This window comes from Hypanus sabinus, chromosome 24, assembly GCF_030144855.1.
Source record: "Hypanus sabinus isolate sHypSab1 chromosome 24, sHypSab1.hap1, whole genome shotgun sequence".
Classification (NCBI taxonomy): Eukaryota; Metazoa; Chordata; class Chondrichthyes; order Myliobatiformes; family Dasyatidae; genus Hypanus; species Hypanus sabinus.
The window spans coordinates 36,555,167-36,581,696 of NC_082729.1; the positions used below are offsets into that span (position 1 = coordinate 36,555,167).

Below are 26,530 nucleotides of genomic sequence, written 5' to 3' on the forward strand. Positions count from 1 at the left end.
GCTAGGACCAGAAGGCATAGCTTCAGAAGAAACGTGTCCCTTAGTAAGGGAGTCAAATGAGCATGGGTTGAATAATAAATTATCCATGATGGATGGCAGAACAGAGTTAATGGTCCAAATGGCCTAATTCTGGTCCTATGTCTTATGATTGTATTCTCCTGCCTTCTTCCTGTAACTTTTTGTGCCGTTACTAGTCAAGATCCTATCAACCTTCCCTTTAAATAATGACTTGGCCTCCTTGGTCAATATTGGTCAATGCAGTGTTGCCTGTTTTCGTGCTGCTGAGAGGGGCAAGTTCAAAGGGGATGTTTGCGGAAAGTCTTTTCACACAGAGAATGGCTGAGCCTGGAATATGTTGCCACAGCTGGCGCATTGTATTCAGTTCAGGTCTCTCCATTACAGGAAGGATGTGGGGGCTTTGGAGAGGGTTCACCAGGATGCTGCCTGGATTAGACAGTATGAGCTGTAAGGAGTGTTTGGACAAACTTGGGTTGTTTTCTCAAGCTTGTTGAAGGCAGAGAAGGGCTGGCCTGATACAGTTTGTAAAATAATGAGAGGCGTAAATAGGGAAGGTGATTTTTTTCCTAATATAGAAATGTCAGATACCAGGGGATACGTCTAAGGCAGGGGTTTTGAAACTTTTTTTATGCCATGGATCAATACCATTAATAGAGAGGTCTGTGGACCTCGAGTTGGGAACCCCTGGTCTAAGGTGAGGGAGGAAAGTTTAAAGATGAGGGGAAGTTTGCTTTTTTCACAGTGGTGGTGCCTGGAATGGGCCGGGATACTTCCTGGATTTAGAGAGTTTTGGCTACATGGACGGCTGGGTTATTACCTCTGGAGTAGTGGAGTCCTCTTTTTTCCCCTCTCCCCAGGATAGAGGGAGGAAAAGATTCCTGCAATGTATAGGGTATGTTTACTTTTTTACACAGTGGTGGGTGCCTGGAATGTGGTGCTGTGTGGAAGTGGTGGGTATAGGCACAATAATGGCTGCTAGCTAGAAATTGAGGCATCCTGGCCATGTGCAGGCAGGAGGGATTGTGTTTAATTCCACATCATGTTCCAGCACAGGCACAGTGGACCAAAGGGTTTGTTCCTGCACTGTTGGACTGTCCTTAGTTCAGTTTATTATGTTGCTAAAATTTGAAGTCCTGAGGCAGGGGGTATTGAGAGTGACTAACCAAGCTGAGGTGGTTCGATTGGAGCCCACAGGTACACCAGGCAACTGGGAAAGTAATTGACATGTTACAGACTAAAATCTAGTCCAGAGGTTACAGAGTTTATATGTAGAATAACAGATCACTAGTGCCTCTATATAGAATAACAGATCCTGGGAGTGGGTTACAGGCTGGGAACTGGTTCAGGGGTTTATATATAGAATAACAGAAACCCCAGAGTGGGTTACAGGCTGCGATCTAACAGGGTTTGGGACATCTTTATATAGAATAATAAATCCCCAAGGTAGGCTGGGAACTGATTAAGGGTTTTTATATATATATATATATATAAAATAACAGATCCCTGGGAGTGGGTTACAGGTTGGGTTCAATGGTTTGAAAACAGAATAACATCTACCAAGGAATGAGATACAGGCTGGAACCTAACTGGGGAAAGTGGTAGGGTTACATAGAAAATAAAGATCCCGAATATGAGATAATGGTTGGCCTTTATTGCACAAGGATTTGACCATTCCTGCAATAATGTTCCCAACTCTCATGGAATTAAATCAATCAGAACTATTGACCCTGACTTATATGATGTGAAATTTGTCATTTCAGTTAAGCTTTATACAGTCCCTTTAGCCCACAAGGTTGAGCTGACGTTTTAATTTAAGACTTCCCTCCTACATAGCCCTGTTTTTCTTTCATGCATGTGCCTATCTCAGTGCCTCTTAGGTGTTTTTAATTTACCTTCCTTACCACCAACCTTGGCAGGGCGTTCTGCATGTCCATTGCTCTGTATAAAAAGAAAATTGCTACTGTTGGCATCTACCACACCTCCACCAGTATTTTCCTTCAATTGCCTTAAGAGCGCACCCTCTCATATTAGCTATTTCCGCCCTGGGAAAAGGTCCCTGGCTGTCCATTCTGATCCATGCCTCTTATTGTAAAACTCTCAAGTCACCTCTCATCCTCCTTGTCACTAAAAAGAAAATCCCCAGCTCGCTCAACTTCTCCTCATAGGACATGCTTTCTAATCCAGGCAGCATCCTGATCAATGTCCTCTGCACCTTCTCTGAAGCTTCCACATGCTTCCTACAAGTGACCAGGTTGAGGGATATGTCAAACACAGGCAAGTGGAATCAGCTCGGGAAGACTGTCTTGTTTTGGTATGGATAAGGTGGACTGAAAGAGCTGTTTCTGTGATACAAAGATAAATTTTGTCTCTTCTCTTACTGTGACAGTCCTGGGTCTGGTTATTCCATCTAATCCTTTCATCTAATAGAGATCTCCATTTTTCTATAATCCTTATGCTTGTGAGTTTCTTAAATGTCCCTAATGTATCTGTCTCTACCCATCACTCTGACATCCCACCTATACCTTTTTTTGTTGTTATCTATGGCTACCGCAGGAGAAGTGTGCTGGCTTTCTACTTGATCTGTGCCTCAGATAATCTTATCAAGTCAGCTTGCATCCTCTTTCACTCCAAAACAAAAAGCCCTAACTCACTCAGCAACACAGAACAAAGGCAAAAACTTACAAAGTAGTGTAAAATTTAAAGGATAATGAGTTAAGCTTGACGTATACTTCTGTGTCATATGTACACTGTAGGGTGATATGCACCTCCCCAAAAAAGTGACTCACATGTTGCGGTGATGCAGACCACAACTGTGTTTGGCCCGCTTGGTAGCACTGCATTTCCGGTTGCTTCTTCTCCACCACGTCTGTACACTGATGCAAAATAGATGAACCAAATCGTCAAATCTACCTGCCGACATGGGAAAATGTTTGAAATGCATTTCCTTGTCCTCGTCCTCACAAAGAAACTGAACACAGTGGCATAGAAACCCGACAGCCGACTAGCATTTTGGCGCACACCAACATATGCTTGCTACGGCGTAACCCATAAGCACAAATATTATTCAGCCAACCATTGTTTTACAGTGGAGTGGGGATCTCTCCTGTGAGGGCAATATTCTAAAGTTCAGAAGAATGAATTTGAGGTAAGATATTAAGAGAATCGGTGGATATGGGGTTAGTACTGGATGACAAGGTGGAGGTATGTCTTTACCAGAGGAGGAGTAAGGTGTAGCACCTGCTTAGTCCCCCCTCGATCAGGGTCATGTGAAGCCATGGGAGCAGGCGGTGGATGGTCTATGAGCAGCTGGGCAGATCACAGGTCCTGGTTATGTGACTGCTGACACCAGGCAGACAATCTCTAAAGAGTATTGATAATGCCTGGGGTCACCCGTCTTGTAAAGACACTGCCCAGAATAAGGCAATGGCAAGCCACTTCTGCAGAAAAGTTTGCCAAGAACGGTCATGGTTGTGAGAGCATGGTCATCCACGTCATTAGACATGGCACATAATGATGATGATTAAGGTAAATAATTAGCCTTGTTCTTGCTGGGTGATTGAGCCAATGACCACCCCTTGCCACTTGTTAGGTAGGTCATAATTAAATTCATGCCCAGACCATATCAGAAGTAAGGCACTGTCTTCTCTGTATGTGTTGGAAAAGCTCTCAACTGAACTGTGGTCTTGTTTTTGTTTTTCAGCTGATGGACATGGGCTTCACACGGGAGCATGCTATGGAGGCCCTGCTGAACACCAGCAGCATGGAGCAGGCAACAGAGTACCTGCTGACACACCCTCCCCCACTCCTGAGTGGCACTGTCCGCGTGAGGGCAAGTGTTAACTTTTTTCCCTTTTAAACCTACTTATCTTTTGTGTCTGGAGGCTTCTGCAATCCAATAGTTCTTTAGAAATTAAGAATGAGGTTTAAAACTTGTTGCTTACAATCATTTTATTGAGTGTTACAAGAACAGTGAAAGAAATATGATAAGAAGCCAGGGACGGAGAAAAGCAGGAAAGAGTGGGGGGAAAGAAAGCAGTGGTCAGCATGCTGGTGATGAGCTGTATGGCCTGATTCTGCACTGCATAAGGCTTGGGATTCCACTTAGCCAATGAAAATGTGCGAATATAAGTATGGAGACGTGAGAGATGCTGGAAATCTGGAGGAACTCAGCGGGTCCTGCAGCTTCTGGGGAGGATAAATTGATTTATTATTGTCACATGTACTGAGGTACTGCGAAAAAGTCTGTCTTGCAGACCGTTCATACAGATCAATTCATTACACCAGCACATTGAGGTAGTACAACGGAAAACAATAATAGAGTGCAGAGGAAAGTGTTTTACTGTTACATGGAAAACTAGTGCAGACAGACAGTAAGATGCAAGGTCGTGTTCGACCCTGATTCAAAGCCCTTCAGAAGTTAAGAATGAGGCATAAAACTTGTTACTAATGATTCGGTTTATTAACTGTTACAAGAACAAAGAAGATGAAGGACGAAGAAGGATGAGGAGAGAACTGGAGAGAGAACAAAGAAGAGCAGAGGAAAAGAGTAAACAATCATGTTCTGTACTTGCACCAGACCAGTGATAACAGGAAATCCCATTGAAGTTCCTATTGAATAGCCAGATTGATGTGACATCTTGCACTGAAACCAGGAAGTTTCCAGAAAAATACAGAGGGAGCTGTAACTACAAAAAAAGTTGCTGAACAATTACACACACAAACAAGCATAGATTTGTTAAGCTAGAAAAATAACAATTATACAGCCCAATCCAACGGGAGGTTAGGTCCGATGTAGAGTTGCCTCACGACTGGCATTTATGTTTCCAGCTTCACTTTCTGACGCCAGTAAGTAGCACAAAAAGAGTGGGGTGGGGGAAAGTAGTGATCGTGGGTTCAATGTCCATTCAGAAATCAGATGGCAGAGGGGAAGAAACCTTTCCTGAATCATTGAGTGTGCGTGTTGAGGCTCCTGCACCTCCTTCCTGATGGTGGCAGTGAGACGAACACGTCCTTGATGATGGATGGCCTCATTTTAAGGATGCTGGATGCTGGGGAGGCTAGTAGCCATGATGGACGGGCTGAGTTCACAGCTTTTGGCAGCTTCTTTCAATGCTGTGCATTGCCCCCACCACCTCCCCTATACCAGGCAGTGACGTAGCCAGTGACTGGGGTTGAATTCTCTCCATTGTCGGCCAGAAGTTTGTAAGTTCTCACTGACTATGTGGAATTCCTCCGGGTGATCAGTTTTTCTCTCACATTCCGAAGGTGTACTGGTTAGGTTTAGTGGCTATGTTAGTGTCAAGCTGCCTCCAGCACATCTTCAAACTGTATTAGTCATTGACACCAAACAACCCATATCACTGTATGTTTCCATGTACGTATGACAAATAAAGCAAATCTCTTGACATTCTCCAGCTTCAGCTTGCTCCACTTGACTTATTTCTTCTTTAGTTAGCACCTGGAGAAGAGAGGATGCGAATAACAGATGACTGTATCATTTATTGTCACATGCATGAGTACAGGTATGCCCAGGTGCAATGAAAAGCTTGCAGCACCATCACAGGCACAGAGCATCATAAAGCAACACTCAAGGACAAGAAATCAACATAAGTTATACACAGTTTTTATATAGATCCAAACTGCAAAGACCATTGTAGTGTCAAGTGGGCACAGTGCTGTGTTACTGAGGTAGAGAGAAGGGTTTTGCTGGTTGGGTTAAGAACCAAATGTTTGAAGGGAGGGAGCTGTTCCTGATCCTGGTCATGTGGGACTTCAGGCTTCTGAATCTCCTGTCTGATGATAGCTGCGAAAAGATGGCATCGCCTAGATGCTGGGGATCTTTCCCTATCATCTCCTGTAGATATTGAGGATGGTGGGGAAAGATGTGCCGTGATATACTGTGCTGAACACAATTACGATAGAAGTCCATTGTAGTGCAAAGTATTGTTGTAACGAGGCAATGATTAGAAGGGAAGGTAAGTGGCTGTTCCAGAATCTGGTGGTTGGACTTCTGTATCACCTGCTTAATGAAAGCTGTGGAGGTAGTTTAGCAATGCTATGACCACTTATTCCAAAAGAGATTTTGTATTTTGGTTCTAATTGTGTTGTTTCTCATTAAAAATCGTGTATAAATTATGTTCATTTGTTTTCTCTGAATGATGCTCCGTGCCTGTGATACTGCTGCAGGTTTATGGATATTGCCGCCTTGAGACAGCACCTCCCGTAGTGAGGAGGGGTGCGCTTTGTATTTCGGGCAGAGTCCAGTACTCTTTGCAGCTGCTTGTGCTCCTGTGCTGGCGAGTTATATGATGCATCTAATTGGAATATTTTCAACAGTATGTCTGCAGATAAGTGTTAGCATGTTTGGATACATGTTGAGCCACCTTGACCTCCTCGTGATGCTAGTGCACCTTCACCTTCCTTTCAATTGCGTCCATGTGCTGGTCCTTGGACAGGGTCACCTGTGACGTTAATGATTTTTGTTTACTATTGTTAGACGTTACACGATAATGTTCATACAGATCTAATTAGTACTCAGTTCATTGAGCTAGAATAACAATGCTGAATAAAGCGTAAAAGTTGTCAAATAAAGTGCCGTGTAGGTAAATGATAAAATGCAGGGTCATAATGAGGTAGATTGTGAGGTTGGGTCCATTTTATCATACTGAGGAACCATTCTTGGAATTGGTTTATTATTGTCACTTGTACTGAGATAGAGTTCAAAGCATGTCTTGCATACTGTTCATATAGATCGGGCTGATCAGGCTGCACCTCTCCGCAGCTTCTTGTATCTTGGGTATTGAGGTGGAAAACAATGATGATGCAGAATGAAGTGTAAGAAGCTACCAAAAAGAGCTCAGTACAGGTAAACAATAAAATGCAGGGTCATCTCAAAGTAGATTGTGAGGCCAGGAGTCCATCTTACACAAGAAGTCTGTTCTAGAGTCTGATAACAGCAGGATACAAGCCTTCAAGCTCAGGAATTTAGAGCTATTAATTCTTGTGCAGATTACAAGTTAAAGGGGTATCATACTTTTCATGTCTAATAGCTATTTTCACTTGTGCACAGGAGCTGAGCATGTCTGAGGAGGACCAGATGATGAGGGCAATAGCCATGTCGCTGGGTCAGGATATTCCAATGGACCAGAGTACAGAATCACCAGAGGTAATTTAGCATGAAACATATTTATTTTAATTTAGAGATGTTAAACAGTAATGCCCAAACGAGCCTACGCTGCTGAATCATGTCCATATACTGACTTGCTCGTCTGTAATATGGGAGGGAACCCACGTGTCTCAGGGCCAATGTACAAACTCATCAAAGCAGCAGCAACTGAACGCAGGACTCTGGTGATGTAAAGTATGACTGTGACTGCTGAGCTGCCTTGCTGCATGGCCTTCCTACTTATGTGCCCAGAGACCTCACGTTACCTGAATGTGTTGAGTATGAACAGTCTGCAAGACAAATTTTCCACTATACCTTAGTACATGTGCCAGTAATAAACTGATTCTAATTCTAATGGTGACATTCATACCAATCTGAGGCACCACCCACCCACCTTTCATTGATCCCATCAGACAATGGAGCAGAATTAGGCCATTCAGCCTGTTGAATCTGCTGCACCATTCATTCATAGTTGATGTATTATCCTTCTCTCCTCCATTCTCCTGCCTTGAGGTGTCATGAGGTGCAAAGGATTGCTGAAGTCCACTTTCTCCAGGAAAGAGATCATTTGTTACTTGTCACTGGCAGGCTGTTTAGTGGCAGCATTTTAGTGTAATACATCACAAATGACTATAACTTAGAATCAGGCGGGTCCAAGGGGAAGAGAGTCCAAGTAAAAAATTGTAAACAAAGGTGGTCTGGTCCTCTTGTACCAGAGTACTGATTGTATTGAAATTACAACAGATAACATTAACTAATGAGATAGCTCCATTCAAATAATATTACACCTGCCACTAAAACCAAAAAGTTTTCAGAAAAATAGAGGCAATTACAAAATGGGCAACTTGCTGTTTATATAAAGTGATTATATAAAAACACAAAACAAGCAAAAGAAAGTTAAACTACAAGAAAAGTAACAATGCTTACAGCCCAATCCAACAACTCTGACACGACCTGTATTGTGACCCTTTCAGATCTGATGTGGGTACTGTTGTGTCGGTGATACTTACACTTGGGCGTAGTTGTATGTGACCTCCTTGGGTCTCAATTCCTCCTGTGTGAACTGACCCGCCTGACTTGTCCAGTGCGCCCAGTCCTCACTTCTCTCCCCTTCTGCCCCAGGAAGCAGCCCGTCGCAAGGAGGAGGAGGAGCGCAAGGCCCGTGAGAAGCAAGAGGAGGAGGAGGTGAAGAGCCTGGAGCGGTACCAGGACGCTGAGCCCCTAGAGCCAGACGAGCTCAATGCATTCACAGAGAAGATGCTGCCCGGCTGCTTCCACCTGCTGGATGAGCTGCCGGACACAGTGTACCGCGTCTGTGATCTGATCATGACTGCCGTCAAGCGCAACGGAGCTGACTACAGGGACCTGATCCTGAAGCAGGTTGTGGAGCAGGTGAGTGTCTCTGTTCACCAATTTTCAAAGTAACTATTATTTACACGTGTACCAAGATGCAGTGAAAAGTTATTGCAGGCAAATTCTTTCCATACACAAGTCCTCAGTATCAGCTTTATTATCACTGAAGTTTTATGGCAGAAGAAAAATTACCATAAATTACAAAAATGGTGTAATATTGCAAGAGAGGAAAAACAGGGTATTGTTCATGGCTGGTTCAAAAATTTGATGGCAGAGAGGAAAATGCTTCGACTAAAGCATTGAATTTGAGCCTTCAGGCTCCTGTATCTTGTCCCCGATGGCAGTCATGAGCCAGCAAATGGTTCCACAGTCCATTATCCAGAACAAATTCATACCAAAAAAAATTGAAGCCAGTTGGCAGGCAGTGAATTGCATATAAGATTTCTGTTAATTCTTCATTTTTCACATATTTGCATCAAATCAATGCTGTTTCTCTCTGCAGGTATGGGAAGCTGCCAATGTCCTCATCAAAGCAGCACTCCCCCTGACCACGAGCGACACAAAGACTGTGGCGGAATGGACGAGCCAAATGGCCACGCTACCACAAGCATCCAACCTTGCCACCAGGATCCTGCTGCTCACGCTGCTGTTTGAGGTACCCACTTCACATCCTTTGTACTTCAGAGCCAGTGGGCCCTTTATTCAGGGCAGGGGGAGGGGCCAGCAGAATGGTGTAGGATGGTGTGGGTGTTAGAGATGGAAGGAAAGCTGTACTGTTAGTTGTCACATTAGGTTCCCGTGCGGTACGTTGGAGGTGGTTCCCCGGTTTCAGTGGATGGCCGTTTGTAAGTTGGCAAGGAATGTCGAAATATGTCTGCCTAGTGCTCAGCGATTAACCAGAGCAGATTACAGGGGAATGTCGTCTCTCATTGGGCTTGGGTGGTCTTCAGCAATTTTAGAAGATAGTACAGAGCAGGAACAGACCCTTTTGAGCAAAGTGTCCGTGTCGACCATACTGCCAATCTCATTAGGCCCACAGCCTACATGTGGTCCATGTCCCTCCATTCCCTGGTGTTCTTTTAAACAAGATTGGTATGCTACATTGGCGCTGGAATGCGTGGTGACACTTGCGCTCAGTACTCCCTTGGATGTTAACCCAAACAACATATTTCACTGTATAATTCAGCATACTTGTGATAAATAAATCTGAATCTTCCCTCTTAAGCATTGCTTTCATATCAGCTTCTACCACACGCCCCGGCGCCATGTTTTACACTACACTTTATTTTTTTGACAGATTGGGAATTCTAAAGAAGCCTTGCAGGGTACAGGCAGTCCTCAGGTAACTGCAGGGTTCCTTTCTGTTCTGTTTGTAAGTTGGAGCGGCAGCAACGTGTGAGAGATGGTCACAGGAACACCAGTGACAGAAGAGTGAATGGGCACCTGACGACCCAGCCACAAGCCATTTCTGTTGTCAGGACTGCCAGAGGTTGTGGCCTCTACTTGACTGTCTGAAAGGCTGCTCCTCAGGTTCTGGCTACGGCAGATATCCTGGTTGCTTTGCACCTCAGCCTGGCCAAGCCACCCATTCACAAGTCCATTCATAGTGGAGGTTTCTAGGACCAGAGGGCACAGCCTCAGAATAGAAGGCCATCCCTTTAGAACAGGAATGAAAAGGAATTTCTGTAGCCAGAGGGTGAGGACTCTGGAATTCATTGCCACAGACAGCTCTGGAAGCTAAGTCATTGGGTATATTTTAAGCAGAGGTTGATAGGTTATTGATTAGTAAGGGCGACAAAGGTTACGGGAGGAAGGCGAATGAGATTGAGAGGGGTGATGATTCAGCCATGATGGATTGGTGTAGCAGGCATGATGGGCTGAATGCCTGATTCTGTTCCTGCGTTTTATGGTGAAAGCAGGTGGGACAGTGGATTTTGAGAGTCTGATAGGCACATGAGAATGAAGGAGTGGAGGACTGTGGATCTTGTGTGTGGAGGATTTGGGGAGGGTATGAAGAGGTTCACCAGGATGCTGACTGGATTAGAGAGTGTGAGCTATGAGAGGTCACCAGAAGAATTGTAATAAGTTTATTATTGTGACATTGCTGAGGTACAGCGGAAAATTAGTCGTGCATACTGTTCATACTCAGTGTATTGCGGTAACACAAGTTAGTGTGTGATTATTCGAGCTGAGTAAGATGTTCTTCCAAGGAGCTATCTAGAGGTGGGTCCTCTTGCGCCTGTAGAGGCCGATCCAGGATCCACGACTTCTGGTGCAGTGTGGGCACGGGCTAGTGTTTGGATCTTTTGGTTGATCAGTACAAGATCAAATAATGCAGAATAAAGTGTAACAGTTACAGAGAAAGTTCAGTGCAGGTAAACAAGTCCATTTTATCATACTAGGAAGCCGTTAAACAGTATTAAATCAGCATGCTGTAGAAGCTGTCCTTTAGCTCAGTGTTATTCACTTCCAAGCTTTTGTTTCTTCTGCCCGATGGGAGAGGGGAAAATTAAGAATGTCCACAGTGAGTGTGGTGTTTAATTCTTCAAACTGCTTTACCAAGGCAGTGAGAAGTGTGGATGGAATCCACGGAAGGGAGGCTGGTTTCTGTGATGTGCTGAGTTAGTCTACAGCTCTCTGCAGTTCCTTACATTCACGAGCAAAGTGGTGATGAGCACTTGTTAAATGCTGGGAGCTGGCCTGCTTGAAAAACTGTGGATGCCTGTGGCTGACGAGCTGGGGACTGCCTCTAAACCATCTGCCTGTTGTTACAGGAACTCAAGCTGACCTGTGCCAGGATTGTGGAGACGAGTGGTATACTGGATGTCTTGATTAAGTTGCTGGAGGTGGCCCAACCGTGCCTTCAGGCTGCAAAGGAACAGAAGGAGGTGCACACACCCAAGTAAGTGCTGGAGGTTGGGTGGAAGTGAGGGAGATGTGCCTTTTATTAATCTCCTGGGCAATTTTCTCCTACTAGACTTCCAGTTGGAGTGTGCTCACACCATGCCTCAAGTTTATTGTTACAAGCACAGGGCTGTACTCACAAGGAAAACATAAATCAAACCAGTAATTTGTCACTTACAGACTTCTAACTCAACCCACTCACGAGTCTGTAATCTTTAATATATGTACACATGCCTCAGCATAAGACCATATAAGCAGTGTATAATCAAATTATACAATCAAATGTATAAGTGTACAATCAAATTATAAGTTAGGGTGGCACGATCCTGTAGTGGTTAGCAGAGAGCTTTACAGTACAGGCAACTAGGGTTCAATTCCAGTCACTGTCTGTAAGGAGTGTGACCATTCAGCCCATCAAGTCTCCTCTGCCATTCCAGCATGGCTGATTCCCTTTCAATCTCTTCAGAGTCATAGTGAAGTACAGCACAGAAACAGGGCTTTTGTCCCATGTAGTCCATGCTGAAACAATTTAAACTGCCTACACCCATTGACCTGCACTGGGGCCATAGCCCCACAATTTGTGTACCTATCCAAGCTTCTCTTAAAGGTTGAAATCGAGCTCACGTGCTCCATTTGTGCTGGCAGCTCATTCCACACTCTCACGATCCTCTGAACGAAGAAGTTTCCCCTCATGTTCCTCTTAAACTTTTCACCTTTTACATTTAACCCATGACCTCTGGTTGTAGTCCCACACAACCTCAGTGGAAAAAGCCTGCTTTACCTATACTGCTCATAATTTAGTATACCTCTATCAAATCTTCTCTCGGTCTTCTACGTTCCTAGGAATACAGTCCCGTCCTATTCAATCTTTCCTTATAACTCGGTCCCCCAAACCCGGCAACATCCTGCACTCCGTCAACCTTGTTTGCATCTTTCCTGTAGGTAGGTGACCAAAGCTGCACACAGTGTTCCAAATTAGGCCTCACCAGTATCTTGTACAACATTAACTTCTCATCCCATCTCCTGTACTCAATGCATTGATTTCTGAAGGCCGATGTGCCAAAAGCTTTCTTTATGACCCCCCCCCCCCGTGATGGAAGCTCAAGCTTTGTTGCTGACTCACCGGCCCTCATGCTCGCATGGACTTTGACTTTTAGATCAGAGCTTGGAAGTGAAGTCTTTCTTGACTGCCCTCTTTCTCTCCCCACCCACTCTGTCCCTCAGGTGGATCACTCCTGTTCTGCTGCTGATAGACTTCTATGAGAAGATGTCAGTGTCCTCGAAGAGGAGGGCGCAGATGAACAAGGTGAGTGTTGAATGTCTCCCAGGGTTTGACAGCTGCATTGAGTGAGGAACACGCTCCCATTTTACATCCCAGTGTGGTGGAGGGGTGTGGTTTCAACAGTGTTGCTTATCCCTCCGCCTTCTCCTGCCCAGTTCCTACAGACAACGGGAAACAACTGGCGCTGGTTTGATGATCGGTCGGGGCGGTGGTGCAGTTACAGTGCCAGCAACAACAGCACCATCGATGCGGCGTGGAGGATGGGGGAGACCAGCGTGAGGTTCACGGCCGGCCGGCGGCGCTACACTGTGCAGTTCAACACCATGGTGCAGGTAAGTGTGCCCTTGAGCACCCAACGGGCACTTGGTGAAAGGGGGACAAAGTCAAGCGGACTTCAGGGGTCTGCGAGAAATGGGAGTGACGGGAAGATGTATAGAAAGTCGTACAATACAGCCCAATACAGACCTCTCGGCCCACAGTTTTGTGCCAACTTTTTATCGAACTCCAAGGCCCCCATGGTGATGGAACGGCCAGGCAAGAAGGCTGTTCCACAGGCAGGTTATTATTTATCAATAATGTAAAATAATTAACTCGGCATTCCGTCCCAAAAAACTACCGAGGTTAAAGGTGCCTGGGAGCTCACAAATAGCAATCTTCAGACATGCAAGTATCTGCGTTAGAGAGGAGTTGCGTGCCAAGAAAACACGTCCATATCGCTATTTTCCATAATTTGACAAAAATTACCAAGATTTATCTTTTTGTTTTTCTGTAAGGATATTATTTTTTTCCTGATAGTGATTTGTTAATTTTCTAAGGGCAAAATTGCTATAACCCATGGGTGACCTGAGCTGTACAGCACAGAAGCAAGCCCTTTGGCCCACCATGTCTATACTGACCCATCACATTTGCCTCCATTATTAGAATTATATATTTCTATGCCTTGCCTACTAAGTTTCTGTCTAAATACTTTGTTGGGATCTTGCGTGCTCTTGTTTACCTGCACCATTCTGTGTAGCTTTTATACTGTATTGTTATTGTTTTGCCTTGTTCTACCTCAATGCACTGTGTAATGATCTGATCTGTTCGAACAGTATGCAAGACAGGTATTTCACTGTAGCTTGGTACATGTGACCAATAAAAATCTAAAACGCAACACGTTTAGCGTAGTAGTCAGTGTAACGCTATTATAGCACCAGTGACTGTGATTTCATTACTTGCTGTCTGTAAAGGGTTTGTATGTTCTCTCTGTCACTTTATGTTTTTTTAAATCTCCGGGTGCTCCGATTTCCCTCCACATCCCAAAGACGACTGGATAATAAGTTGAGCACCCCAGGGAGTTGAACCACAATGTACAGGTACAGTGATGCCTTTGGCCATCATGTAGTCCAGGGGGTTGTAAAACACTTGAAGATGAAAAGCTTCATAAAAACTCCAACATGTTTCTCCTTTAATATTGCCATAAACTGCTGTCTGCTACCCCTCGCCCACACTGTCTAAAACCTGCTCCTTAGGTGAATGAAGAGACAGGAAACAGGCGGCCGGTGATGTTGACTCTGCAACGACTGACAAGGAAGGAGACTAACTCCAAGACAAGCAGCTCACAGTTTGTCCAGGACCTGGAGAAGACCCTGGAAGAGGGGAAAGAACCCGAGCCCAAACCCGCCGAAGAGAAAACCTCTGGTAAGATGTCCAGCAGCAAACAGCCTGCTGGAAGTCTCAGTAGGCTGAGCAGTGTCTGTGGGAAGAGAGGAACTGTCAGCATTTTGGGTCAAGACCATACATGGGCTGCACCGTAGTGTAGCAGCTAGTTTAACACTTCACAGTGCCAATTCCTGCCTCTGCCTGTCAGCAGTAAGAGAGTGTAGGATCCGAGAGACAATGGGTGTGGTCTCATTGAAACCTATCAAATAAATACGAAGCCTAGATCGAAAGAATGTGGAGAGGATGTTTTCAACATTGGGAGGTTGTGATAGTCTAGGACCAGAGGGCGCAGACTCAGAGTAGAAGAACATCCCTTTAGAACAAAGATGAGGAATTTCTTTAGCCAGATGGTGGTGAATCTGTGAAATTCATTTCCACAGACAGCTGTGGAGGCCAAGTCATTCAGTATATTTTAAAATTTAAAGTCAATTTATTGTCAAAATATGTATATATCAATGGTTTATTGTTGACAATTACAGGAAAATAAAGAAATGCATAGAATTTATGAAAATCTATTCTTAACTACGACTAACAAACATCCAAAGTGCAAAAGTGGGCAAATCACGCACATAATTAAAAAAATATAAGCAAACGTGAGCTATAGTCCTTGAAAGTGAGTTGGTAGCGTCTGGAGTACAGTTCAGCGTTGAACTGAGTGAAGTCATCCACATCGGTTCAGGAGCCTGCTGGTATATGGTATTAGTTGTTTCTGAACCTGGTGGGTTGGGATCTAAAGCTCCTGTACCACCTCCCCAGTGGTCATAGCAAGAGGTGGACATGGTTGTGGGGTCTTTGATGAATACTGCTTTCTTGTGGATGTGCTCAGTGGTAAAATGGGAGTTTGATAACTTGTAGATTAGTCAAGGCGTCAAACGGGGACACAGCTCGGTGCCCTGACTAAACGCTCACTTCTCCACCCTGCCTACAGGAAACCAGGGACTTGTTCTCCCAGGTCCCTCCATTCAACAACAGCTTGTGGACAAACAAAAGAAAATTGTTTTTGTTTGTTGTCCTTTTTAAGATGCAGAGCCTCCCCTGCCCGAGCCCACAGCGGAGAAGGAGCCGAGGGAAGAGGTGAAGGCTAATGACATCGTCATCCAGGGACTGACCGAGGAGCAGATGACGGTGCTGATTCGCTCTTGCGTCAGCATGATCAGCGTTCCAGTGGACCCTGACACACTGCACGCCACCCTGCGCCTCTGTCTGCGGCTGACCCGTGAGCACAAGTGTGCCCTGATGTTTGCTGAGCTGGGCAGCACCCGCATGATCCTGAGCCTGACCCAGGGCTCCGGGTTCAACGGTTTCACACCACTCGTCACCCTGCTCTTCCGGCACGTCATTGAGGACCCCTGCACACTCAAGCACACCATGGAGAAGGTAGGCCGCAGCCCACCACCATCCCATTCCAGCATTAGTACTCTTAGTTCTGTGGGAGGGGGGCTCAAGGTGCATGAGGGGGGGCGCTGGTGTGTAAAAACATGAAAAAGGGCAGCAGTGGTGTGTGCCCGAACCATCCCGTCCTTTCTACCACTTGAGGCTGCTCCCACTGTTCTGAATTTCTTTGAGTGTCCATTTGACCTACTGTGACCTATGCAAGCTTAAAGTGAGGGGGTCCTAGACTCCAAATGGCATTCTCCCCACTTTCTAATAATCTTTCCCAGATTCTACCATTCTTCCCTAAAATGGAGGCAGTTCTCATTGGCCAATTATCCTTCTGGCCTACATATCATTGGGATGTAGGAGGGAACTGTAGCTCGAGTTAAGCCGTCAGAATAGGCCCATGTGGTCGCAGCACATGTAGACACAGGCTACTCAATAGCCTGTGGCAAAGGAGAGCGCTCCGTGCAAAGGAACCCAATTAATTCACCACACAATCACCCGGCTGCATGCACACTTGCCATATTCTTGCAGTTCACTGTCAAATCCAGTTTACCATTTCACCCTGAGTGCCAAGCAACTGAGCATTCTTAACCAATCTCCCATGCTGTAACTTGTTAAAAATCTTGCTAAAAGTCCTTGTCGACAACACCTACAGCCTTTCCTTCATCAGTTACCTGGTAAACCTCTCAAAAGAAAAAAACTGGTTAAACATGACCCACCACACACTCTAATGAGGTCCTGTGTATCTGGCCCGTGCACCCCGAATGATATTTCCCTGCGTTCTGAAATGGCATTTCTCTCTCTCCCAGGTGGTACGCTCAGCTGCCACTAGCGGTGCTGGCAGCACGACCTCCGGCGTGGTGTCGGGGAGCCTGGGCTCCCGGGAGATCAATTATATCCTGAGGGTCTTGGGCCCAGCTGCCTGCAGGAACCCTGACATCTTCACTGAGGTGGCAAAGAATTGCATAAGGATAGCCCTTCCTGCCCCACGAGGAAATGGAACCGGTAAGTTAAGATCAAGATGCTTTTACTTGAAACATGCCAAAGGTCAAAGTACATGTATGTCACCATATACAACCCTGAGTTTTATTTTCTAGCGGGCATACTCAATAAATCTATAATAGAATAAAAACCATAACAGAATCAATGAAAGATCGCACCAACTTGAGCATTCATCCAGTGTGCAAAAGACAACAAACTGCAATAGAAAAAGAAAGAAATAATAAATAAATAGGCAATAAGTATCAAGAACATAAGATGAACGGCCATTGAAAGTGAGTCAATAGGTTATGGGAGCATTTCAATTAGATGTTGAATGCAAAGTGACATTATCCCCTCTGATCCAAGAACCTGATGATTGAGGAGCCTGTTTCTGTTCCGTTCCTTTCTGTTCTATGACTCTTAATGCTGTGATGTGGGTGGGTGGTGAGTTTTAGTTCTTTGGGAGGGGGTATCCACTTTCGAACAGTGGGGTTTACTCGGCGGTCTGATCAAAACACAGGAATTGTGAGGGGATTGATTACAATCTTTTTCACAGGACTGGGCAGCTTGGAATGAGGGTGATTAATGAAATAAGCCAAAACCAGATGAGGTCGGGCTCTATCCTACTGTTGCCAGGCTTTGTGTGTCCTTAAAGATTAAAGATCAGCTTTAAAAAAAATGTTGATACATATACATTGAAACATACAGGGAAATATGTTGTTTGCTCAAGGACTAACGCAGTCCAGTGTTAAGCTGGGGGCATGTCCACAACTTAACTCACCCTAAGCCATACTTCTCTGGGATGTGGGAACGAACTAAAGCACCCATAGTACAGAGAGAATATACAAGCACCTTACTGATGGCAGTGGGAATTGAATTCTGGTTGCTGGTGCTGTAACTTTAGATCTCCCATTCTACCTTGTTGTGGCCCTTTGACTTTGGCTACCTGTGCTGCTGAAACGCTGTATTCTAAGAGTAACATGGAAGATGGGGTGCTACGGTAGAGTAGCAGTTGGCACAATACTATTACAGCATGGGGCGTGAAAGTTCAATTTCCACATCCTCTGTAAGCAAGTTTGTATGTTTCTTTGTGTCCTCTTATTCCAAAGAGGTCCAGGTTAGTAGGTTAATTTGTCATTGTAAATCAGCTAAGGTTAAAATTACTGGGCGGCTTGGCTCAGTGTTCCAGAAGGACCAATTCCCAAGAAGGGCTGTATCTCTAAATTTTTATTTTAAATAGTGGTAGATCTCAGCAGGTCAGGCAGCATCTTTGGAGAGGAATAAGCAGTTGACATTTCAAGCCAAGGCCCTTTATCAAGATCATTCATCCTGTTGAAGGGTCTCTGCCTGAAGTGTTGACTATCCTCTCCATAGATACTGTCTATGGAGAGTTGAGTTCCTCCAGCATTTGAGTGTGTTACTCTTATATTTATGACCTCCATTCTGTTTTCTCTTTATTTCCTCAATGTATTTCTGTATGGAATAATCTGCATGGAATAATCTGCCTGGATGGCATGCAAACAAAGGATCTTCTCGTGTAACAATAATAAACCAGCAACTACATTTTCTACATTGAGAGTGTTTAGGGCCAGGACTGGATTGCTTCAGCAATGTGTTATTTGGCCCTGGCTTTCACTAGTAAACTGAAAGGTCTTCTTTTCTATGTCACTTTAGCCTCTGATGATGAGTTTGAGAATTTGCGCATCAAGGGTCCCAATGCCGTGCAGCTGGTGAAAACCACCCCAGTGAAGCCCTCGCCGCTTCCCACCATCCCAGACACGATAAAGGAGGTCATTTATGACATGCTGAACGCACTATCGGCTTATCACGCTCCCGATGAAGGTATGTTCTTTCCAGTTCAACTTTATTGTCATTCAACCATACAAAGCGATGTTCCTCTGGGATCAAGATCCAAAACCCAGTGTATATAGCACAGGAAATAATATTGACAGATAAAAAGAATTCTTTATGCAAATTGGCATAAAGTGCTTTTTCAACATACAGTTAAATATGTGTTAAATTTTGTATAATACTGCTAGCTCTGTCATAAATAGAGTGTACAGGTTGTGCACTGGGAAAGAGCAGTTACCCAGCCTGACGGTCCTTGTTCTTATTCACCCTGTTTTCTCAGTGAGTGTCAGCTCCCTACACATCAAGTCAAGTTTAGGGGAGGCTCCCATCCTGCCAAATTGAGGCTTGAAGGAGTACAGTAGCTTAGAATTTGAAGAGCAACAGAGAACTTCCAAACCCAGTATAAAGTCAGTAATTCAGATGGATGGTAGGAACAGTAGGGTGAGGTCAAGGGGAAGGAATACTCCCGATGCCCTTGGATGCACTTAACCAATCATGAGCCTATCAACCTAGGCTTTAAATGTACCCAGTGACTTGACCTCCACAGCCACCTGTGGCAATGAATTCCACAGATTCACCACCCTCCGGCTTAAGAAATTCTTTCTCATCATTAACTTGGTCAGCATGCATGAGTTGGGCTGAAGGGCCTGTGTCTGTGCAGATTCTACAGAAAAGCAGAATGTCTTTTTTCGGATGATAAATTGGATTGTGTTGACATTGAATAGTGTTTGTCCATAAATGACTGGAAATTAACGTGTGATTAAATTAGGCACTTTGGAAGGTGAATGGTATGTTCTTTAGTCGGAGATCCAGAAATCTTGAAACCTTGCCCTTGCACCAACAGGCAAAGAAATGGCAGATGGAATAAAGTGTTGGGAAGTGTTTATGATCATGAACTTTAAAGAAGGAATAAAGCTGCAGGCTACTTTCTAAATTGGGAGAAAATTCAGAAATCTGAGGTGCAAAGGGACTTGGGAATCCTTGTGCAAATTTCCTAAAAGTTAACTTGCAGTTTGAGTTGGTGGTAAGAAAGGCAAATACAATATTTCAAGAGAACTAGAATATATTAAAAAAAAGTAAAGGTGTAATGCTGACGGTTTATAAGGCACTGGTGAAACCTCACTTGGAGTGTTGAGAGCAGTTTTGGGCCCGTAATATAAGAAAAGATATGCTGACATTGGAGAGGGTTGAAAGGAGGTTCACGCAAATAATTCCGGATTTGAAGGGCTTATCAGATGGAGAGCATTTGATGGCGCTAGGCCTGTACTCAGAGGAATAAGAAGGGACCTCATTGAAACCTATTGGATGTTGAAAGGCCTTGGTAGAGAGGATGTGGAGAGGATGTTTCCTGTGGTGGGGGAGGCTATGCCCAAAAGACGGCAGAAGAAGGATGGGCATTTAGAATGGAGATGAGGAATTTCTTTAGCCGGAGGGTACGGATTATGTGGAATTCATTGTTTCAGTTGGCTGTTGAGGCCAAGTCATTGTATATGTCCCATGTCTTTGTTGGTCTCTGAGAAAGTCTAGGACCAGAGACCAGAATGGAAAGATAACATTTTAAAATAGATGGGGGATGAATTTCTTTAGTGGTGAATCTGTGGATTTCATTGCCACAGACGGCTGTGGAGGTCAAGGCATCGGGTATATGTAAAGTGGGGATTGACAAGTTCTTGATTAGTAAGTCTCAGAGGTTATGGGGGAAGGCAGGAGAATGAGGTCGAAAGGGAAGATAAATCAGCTATGGAATGATGGAGCAAAATCTTATGGTCTTATGAATTTGCCACTGTAGGTTGTCCCTAAAATGCATAGTTGAGCTGACGAATCTCGGAGGAGCTGAATGCAATGAGGATAAAATTAGTCTGTTGTTTTATGAGTGTTGATGGAGTCAGCTTGGGCTGAAGAGCTTGTGCCCTGCTGAGTGACCCTCTCCTCTCTGTTCCCCGCCTGCAGCGGAAAAGGTTGAAGTGAAGCTGGTGAGTGTCAATCAGGAACTGAGCCAGCTGCTTCAGGACGTTGGTGATGACATGTACCAGCAGTATCGCTCGCTGACCCGGCAGGGCAGCGACTTCGATTCCCAGCAGAGCTTCACCATCAACGTAAGTAGCCCCCTTGTGGTGTAGGAGGGGGAGAAGTGATGTGTGGATGACCAGTAGAGGGAGCACTGCTCATCAGTCGCTCTTTGTAAGAAAGTGGGAGCCATATCACTGAAGAGCTGCAATAACTGAGAGAGGTGGTTAAGACGGGCTAGGGGGTGGGGTGTCAAGCTTCCATTCTGGGGGATGCAGTTTATCCCACAATATTATACAGGGCCAGTTGATGGGAATGGTTCTCTCCTGGTGTAACATGAGGTACTGGTCATGGTGGAGTGGTCCGTGATACTGCTGTAGTATGGAAGCTGCTATATTTAATGTTTATTGTTTCTCAGAGGAAAAATACTGATGGAGGGAGCAGGTCTGTCACTATAACGCCAGGGTACAGAGCAATAACCAATCCCCAATGTTATACTGTGAAAGACCTCTTTTCGCCAGTACTGTACCCCGGTGTTATATAGTGACAGACCTGTCTTTATCGGTACCATATCCAAGTATTACACAATAACAGAACATCCTCACCGGTACTCTACCCTGATGTAAAACTGACAGATCGTCCCTACCAGTTCTGAACTCCGGTGTTAAAGTATTATACGGCAACAGACCTGTCCTGCATTGGTTTCTGAGCTGTGCTTCAGAAAGAGAGGTAAAGTTGGTGCATTTTGAAGCTGTAAGATTTTTTAACTCTACATCATTTCTTTCAGACCCAGGTCTTTGTCGCAGACAGTGCAGCGACTGATGCCAGCCAGCCTGGTACTTCTCAAGGAGAAGGTAAGTCTCATTTGTGGAGATCATAGGTTGTACAACGTGGAAATGGGACATTCTGCTCTTATGTCCATACCAGTTCCCAATTGATCTTTCACTAAGCTCTTGGTCCATTACACTCGATGTCTTAAACAATTATAGTGTTCATCTTCAACGTTCCAGGTCCTCACCACTCTGAGTAAAGGAGATCCCTCTTGCATCTCTTTACTTTTACTCTAATTCTATTGTTATCTAGAGGAGGGAATAGTTTCCTGCTGTTTCCCTTATCTATGTTCATAATGGGCGTAGCGGTTAGGGTAAAGCTGTTCCAGTGCCAACATCCAGGGTTCAATCCTGCCACTGTAAGGAATATGGACGTTCTTTCCATGACCATGTAGGTTTCCTCCCAGTGCTCAGGTTTCCTTCCACATTCCAAAGATGTATGTATTAGCAGTTTAATTGGTCACGTGGGTATAATGAAGCAGCGTGGGCTTGTCTGGCCGGAAGGGCCTGTTACCGTATTGCATCTAAATTTTTAAAACCCCATTGCAGTAAATTGGTAGAAGTACGGTCACAGCACAACCAGGATAAACCCTTATGATGGAAGTGACCTGCGTACAATTCTCTTCACTGTCTTGTCAACAGTTTGTATTACAGAAGAAATAACTAGTGAAAGTAAAATTATAATGAGTTGGTTCATGGACCATTCAGAAATCTGATGCCAGAGGGAAAAAAGCTGTTCCTGACTCATTGAGTGTGTGTCTTCAGGTTCCTGTACCTCCTCCCTGATAGCATTAACTAGAATGGAGTATGTCACAGATGTTAACAGCCTTTCTTGATGGACGCTACCTTCTTGAGGCATCGTCTCTTGAAGTTGCCTTTGTTGGTGGGGAGACGTGCCCATGTTGGAGCTGGCTGAGTACACAATCCTTCGCAACCTCTTACCATCCTGGGCACATTGGAAGCTCCAAACCAAGCTGTGATGCAACCAGTCAGAATGCAACTATATAAATTTGCTCAGAACAGATCTCCTCAAACTCCCAACAAAGATGAGTAGGTTTCCATTTCTGTCTGATCCTAAAGCATCTCAATTATCTGTGATGGCCATTGTACAATTCTTCATCTCTTTCTGGTGCCTTTTCACTTCCATTCCTCCTTTCCATGTCACTCTATTTTAAAGCCCTGCTCTCCCTTCCTCTATCATCACCCAATCTCACAACCCCTGTTGACTTGATAACCCATTTTGTGAGTTTGCTTCTGGAGTGCCTTAGCCATCTTGTCACAGTCAGATTTTATCACTAAAGTATAGAGTCATCAAGCACTACAGCACAAAAGCAGGCCCTTCTGCCCATCAAGTCCATGCCAAACTCTTACTCTGCATAGTCCCATCAATCTGCACCCCATCTCTCCATACCCCTTCCATTTGTGTACATATCCAAATTTCTATTAAGTGTTGAAATTGAATCCACATCCACCACTTAACTTGTTCCACACTCGCACCACTGTCTGAGTGAAGAAGGCGATTAGAACTGCACATAATACGCCAAATTTGTTCTCACTAACATCTTATACAACTTAATTGTAATGTTCCAAGTCCTGTACTGAATACTTCAATTTATGAATTTTCTCTGCACTTTCAGTCTATGATAGAAATTAATTTTTTTGTGGGAGCAGTACAATGCAAAAAACATAAATATCTACACTTTTCAGATAAATAATACAAAATGAGATAATGTTCATTGGTCATTTAGAAATCTAATGGTGGTGGGAAAGAAGCAGTTCCTAAATGGTTTGAGTGAGGGTCTTCAGGCTATTCCTCCAAGTGTCTGTCCTGCACGACCATGTCAATCCTCTTTCTGTTTATTTACTGCACAGTCTCCACACCAGAGGAGAACCGGGACGGTAAGAAGGACAAGGACGGGGATAAAGCATCCGAAGATGGGAAGCAGAAGGCGAAAGCTACCAAACCTCTCATGCCGACATCCACCATCCTGCGGCTTCTGGCTGAATTGGTGCGCTCGTACATCGGCATTGCCACGCTGATCGCGGGCTACAACTACACGGCTGGCCAGTCTGAACTCATCAAAGAGGTGAGAGAGTTACTTTGGGACGTGTGCGGGCTCCATTAAAAAAATTCCCTTCAGTTCCACTCTGAACCCCATGTCTCTGATCTTAAATGGAACACAATATTGTGCCATTTTTCTATCATCCACGTGCATATCTAAAAATCAACAAATCTGCTAATGTATCACCACCCCTGGCAGGACATTTTACCCACTCACTACTCTAGGGAAACTTACCCCCGTACTTTCCTCCAGTCACCTTAAAATTTTGCCCACTGGTGTTAGCCATTTCTGTCCCTTGCTGTCCACTTGATCTATGCCTCTTACCTACTTGTACACCTTTATCAAGTTATCCTCCTTCACTCCAAAGAGAAGCCTCAGCTCACTTAACAATCTTCAGAAGGCATGCCATGCAATCCAGGTAGCATCCTGGTAAATCACCCCTGCACCCTCTCTAAAACTTCTACACTATTTCTATAATGAGGAACCCAGAACTAAACACAAGTCTGATCTAACCAGGGATTTTACTGAGTTACAATGTCACCTCTTGGCTTTCTTAATCACCCTATCAACTTTATCAAGTCCCTCCACACTGTTAAGAATCCTGCCATTAACCCTTCAAATTCAACCTTCCAAGGTGAATCACCTCACACTTTTCCTGGTTGAACTCCATCTGCTACTTCTCAGCCCAGATCTGTATACTGTCAATATCCATAAGATGCAGAAGCAGAATTAGGCCATTCAGCCCATCGAGTCTGCTCTCCATCAAATCATGGCTGATTTATTATCCCTCCCAACCCTATTCTGCTTTCTCTGCCCCCACCCCCGTGCCCGTAACCTTGAACACACTAATCGAAAATCTATCAGCCTCCACCTAAAATATGCCCAATGAATTGGCCTCCACAGCCATCTGTGGTAATGAATTCCACATATTCACCACAAGAAGTTCCTCATTTTTGTTATAAAGGGAAGTCTTTGTATTCTGAGTATGTGCCCTCCACTATAGGAAGCATACTCTCCATGTCTACTCTATCTTGGCCTTTCATTATTCTGTAGGTTTCAATGAGAGTCCCCACTTCATTCTTATAAACTCCAGCGAGTATAGTCCCAGAGCCATCAGACACTCCTCTTACTCCCCTCCAATGTACCTAGGATGGCAAGAGTCTGTGGAGGGCTGTAGACTTTTCTTTCCCGGAATCGTTCTCATAAACCTCTTATGGGACCGCTACAATGTCAGCACGCCCTTTCATAGCTAAGAGACCAAAACCTGCTCTTGGTACTCCACGTCTGGTCTGAGCAATGCCTTATTAAGCCTCAGAATGACATCCTTGCTTTTATATTCTAGTATGTTGGAAATGAATGCCAACATTGCACGTACCTTCCTTGCCAACGACACAACTTGCAAGTTAACTTTTAGGGAGTCCTGCACAAGGACACCCAAGTCACTTTGCACTTCTGTGCCTTTATTCCTTCTACTAAAATGCATGACTGTACATTTCCCTCCACTGTATTCCATCTGCTACTTCTTTACCCTTTCTACTAATCTTTGTGAATTCTTGTCCTGTGGCAGGATTGTAGTGTGCTGGCCTTCGTCCTGGATCACCTTCTGCCCCAGACCCAGAACGTGGGGGACAAGGACACCCCAGCACTGGCCCGCCTCTTCCTGGCCAGCCTGGCGGCAGCAACACAAAGCACAGAGGCTCAGGCCGCGCTAGTCAATGAAGTCAAAGCAGCCCTCAGCAGAGCACTGGCAATGGCAGAGAGCACGGAAAAGCATGCCAGGTAATGAGTGGCTCACATCAAGACGTACAAAAAAGCTGGATGAACTCAGCAGGTTGGGCTGGATCCGTTGAAAGAAGCAGTCAAAGTTTCCGGTCGAGACCCTTCGTCAGGATTAAAGGAGGGGGCAGGGGCCCTATAAAGAAGGTGGGGGGAGGGTGGAAAACCAATCAGAGGAAAGATCAAGGGGTGGGGAAGGGAAAGCAGGGAGGGGACAGGCAGGAGAGGTGAAGAAGGAATCTTAAGGGGAAAGCACAATGGGTAGTAGAAGATGGCAGTCATGAGATGGCAGCTAGAAGAGGAGACAGAGTGAAGGTGGGATGGGAGAGGGAGGGAATTACCGGAAGTTGGAGAATTGGATGTTCATACCAAGGGGCTGGAGACTACCTAGACGGTATATGAGATGTTGTTCCTCCAACCAAAGTTTGTACGTCTTGATTTGACCACAGCATCTGCAATGTACTTTGTGTTTATTAATGAGTGGCTCACGCTATGTCTTATTTTGATTTTTTTTTAACTGAGATGCAGCAGCTTATTCTACTCCTGATGGTATCTCACTGCATTGTAATGCCTTGATCCTGGTGGGGATCGGTTGAAAATCAAATTTATGGTCACATGCTGTGGAAAAACTTAAGGCAGCAGCACCTCAGGCACACAGCATCATATAGCAGCATTCACTAGAAAAGCACAGATTCGTCTTAAATTGTACAAAATTATGCAAAGAAAGACAAAATTATAACCAAAGATTGTCCATCATTGTGCAAAGTGGTCATGATGACAATGAGGCCTCCGTCAGTCAACATTGACCATGGTCCTAGTTGTCTGGATGCGCAAGCCAGGACTCGATGATATGGAGAGCAAGCTGTTACCCATGTAGCAAGCTCCCCCTCTCCATGCATCTGACGGATCCAAAGGAATAGCAGAGACCAATAGTTTGGCACCAGCAGTGTCACAGAAGTTGCCAATCTGTGTTGAACTCAATGTAGGACTACCTTAGGGACTCCAGTCCTGATTTTTTTCCCTCCTTTGAGAAGGTTTACTCCCAAAGCCTTCATGAGTGGGTATAAATGAAAAGCAGGGGAGGCTTGAAATCGGAGTTTTCCTTCTAGATGAGCTGGCAGCCATGGCTGACAAGTTAGTGTAACGTTATTACAGCACAAGTGACCCCGGTTCAATTCACACCACTGTCTGTACGTTCTCCCTGTGACTGCATTGCTTT

General features: G+C 44.8%; 1 protein-coding gene across 8 annotated transcripts in view; it reads left to right on the forward strand.

Annotated features, from left to right (window-relative positions):
* huwe1 (HECT, UBA and WWE domain containing E3 ubiquitin protein ligase 1) overlaps positions 1 to 26,530 on the forward strand; it is a 276,367-nt gene that overhangs the window by 144,871 nt on the left and 104,966 nt on the right. For 6 of the 8 annotated variants that reach the window (XM_059949617.1, XM_059949621.1, XM_059949618.1 and 3 more), the window contains 16 exons: positions 3,719 to 3,847; positions 7,088 to 7,183; positions 8,306 to 8,575; positions 9,039 to 9,191; positions 9,834 to 9,878; positions 11,311 to 11,438; positions 12,665 to 12,746; positions 12,878 to 13,054; positions 14,234 to 14,402; positions 15,445 to 15,800; positions 16,613 to 16,808; positions 18,459 to 18,626; positions 20,586 to 20,731; positions 21,430 to 21,496; positions 23,345 to 23,559; positions 25,103 to 25,314. In XM_059949617.1, the coding sequence (XP_059805600.1) occupies positions 3,719 to 3,847; positions 7,088 to 7,183; positions 8,306 to 8,575; positions 9,039 to 9,191; positions 9,834 to 9,878; positions 11,311 to 11,438; positions 12,665 to 12,746; positions 12,878 to 13,054; positions 14,234 to 14,402; positions 15,445 to 15,800; positions 16,613 to 16,808; positions 18,459 to 18,626; positions 20,586 to 20,731; positions 21,430 to 21,496; positions 23,345 to 23,559; positions 25,103 to 25,314 (2,609 nt within the window). The remainder of the gene's footprint in view (positions 1 to 3,718; positions 3,848 to 7,087; positions 7,184 to 8,305; positions 8,576 to 9,038; positions 9,192 to 9,833; positions 9,879 to 11,310; positions 11,439 to 12,664; positions 12,747 to 12,877; positions 13,055 to 14,233; positions 14,403 to 15,444; positions 15,801 to 16,612; positions 16,809 to 18,458; positions 18,627 to 20,585; positions 20,732 to 21,429; positions 21,497 to 23,344; positions 23,560 to 25,102; positions 25,315 to 26,530) is intronic. The other 2 variants (XM_059949620.1, XM_059949623.1) reach the window with 1 other exon arrangement.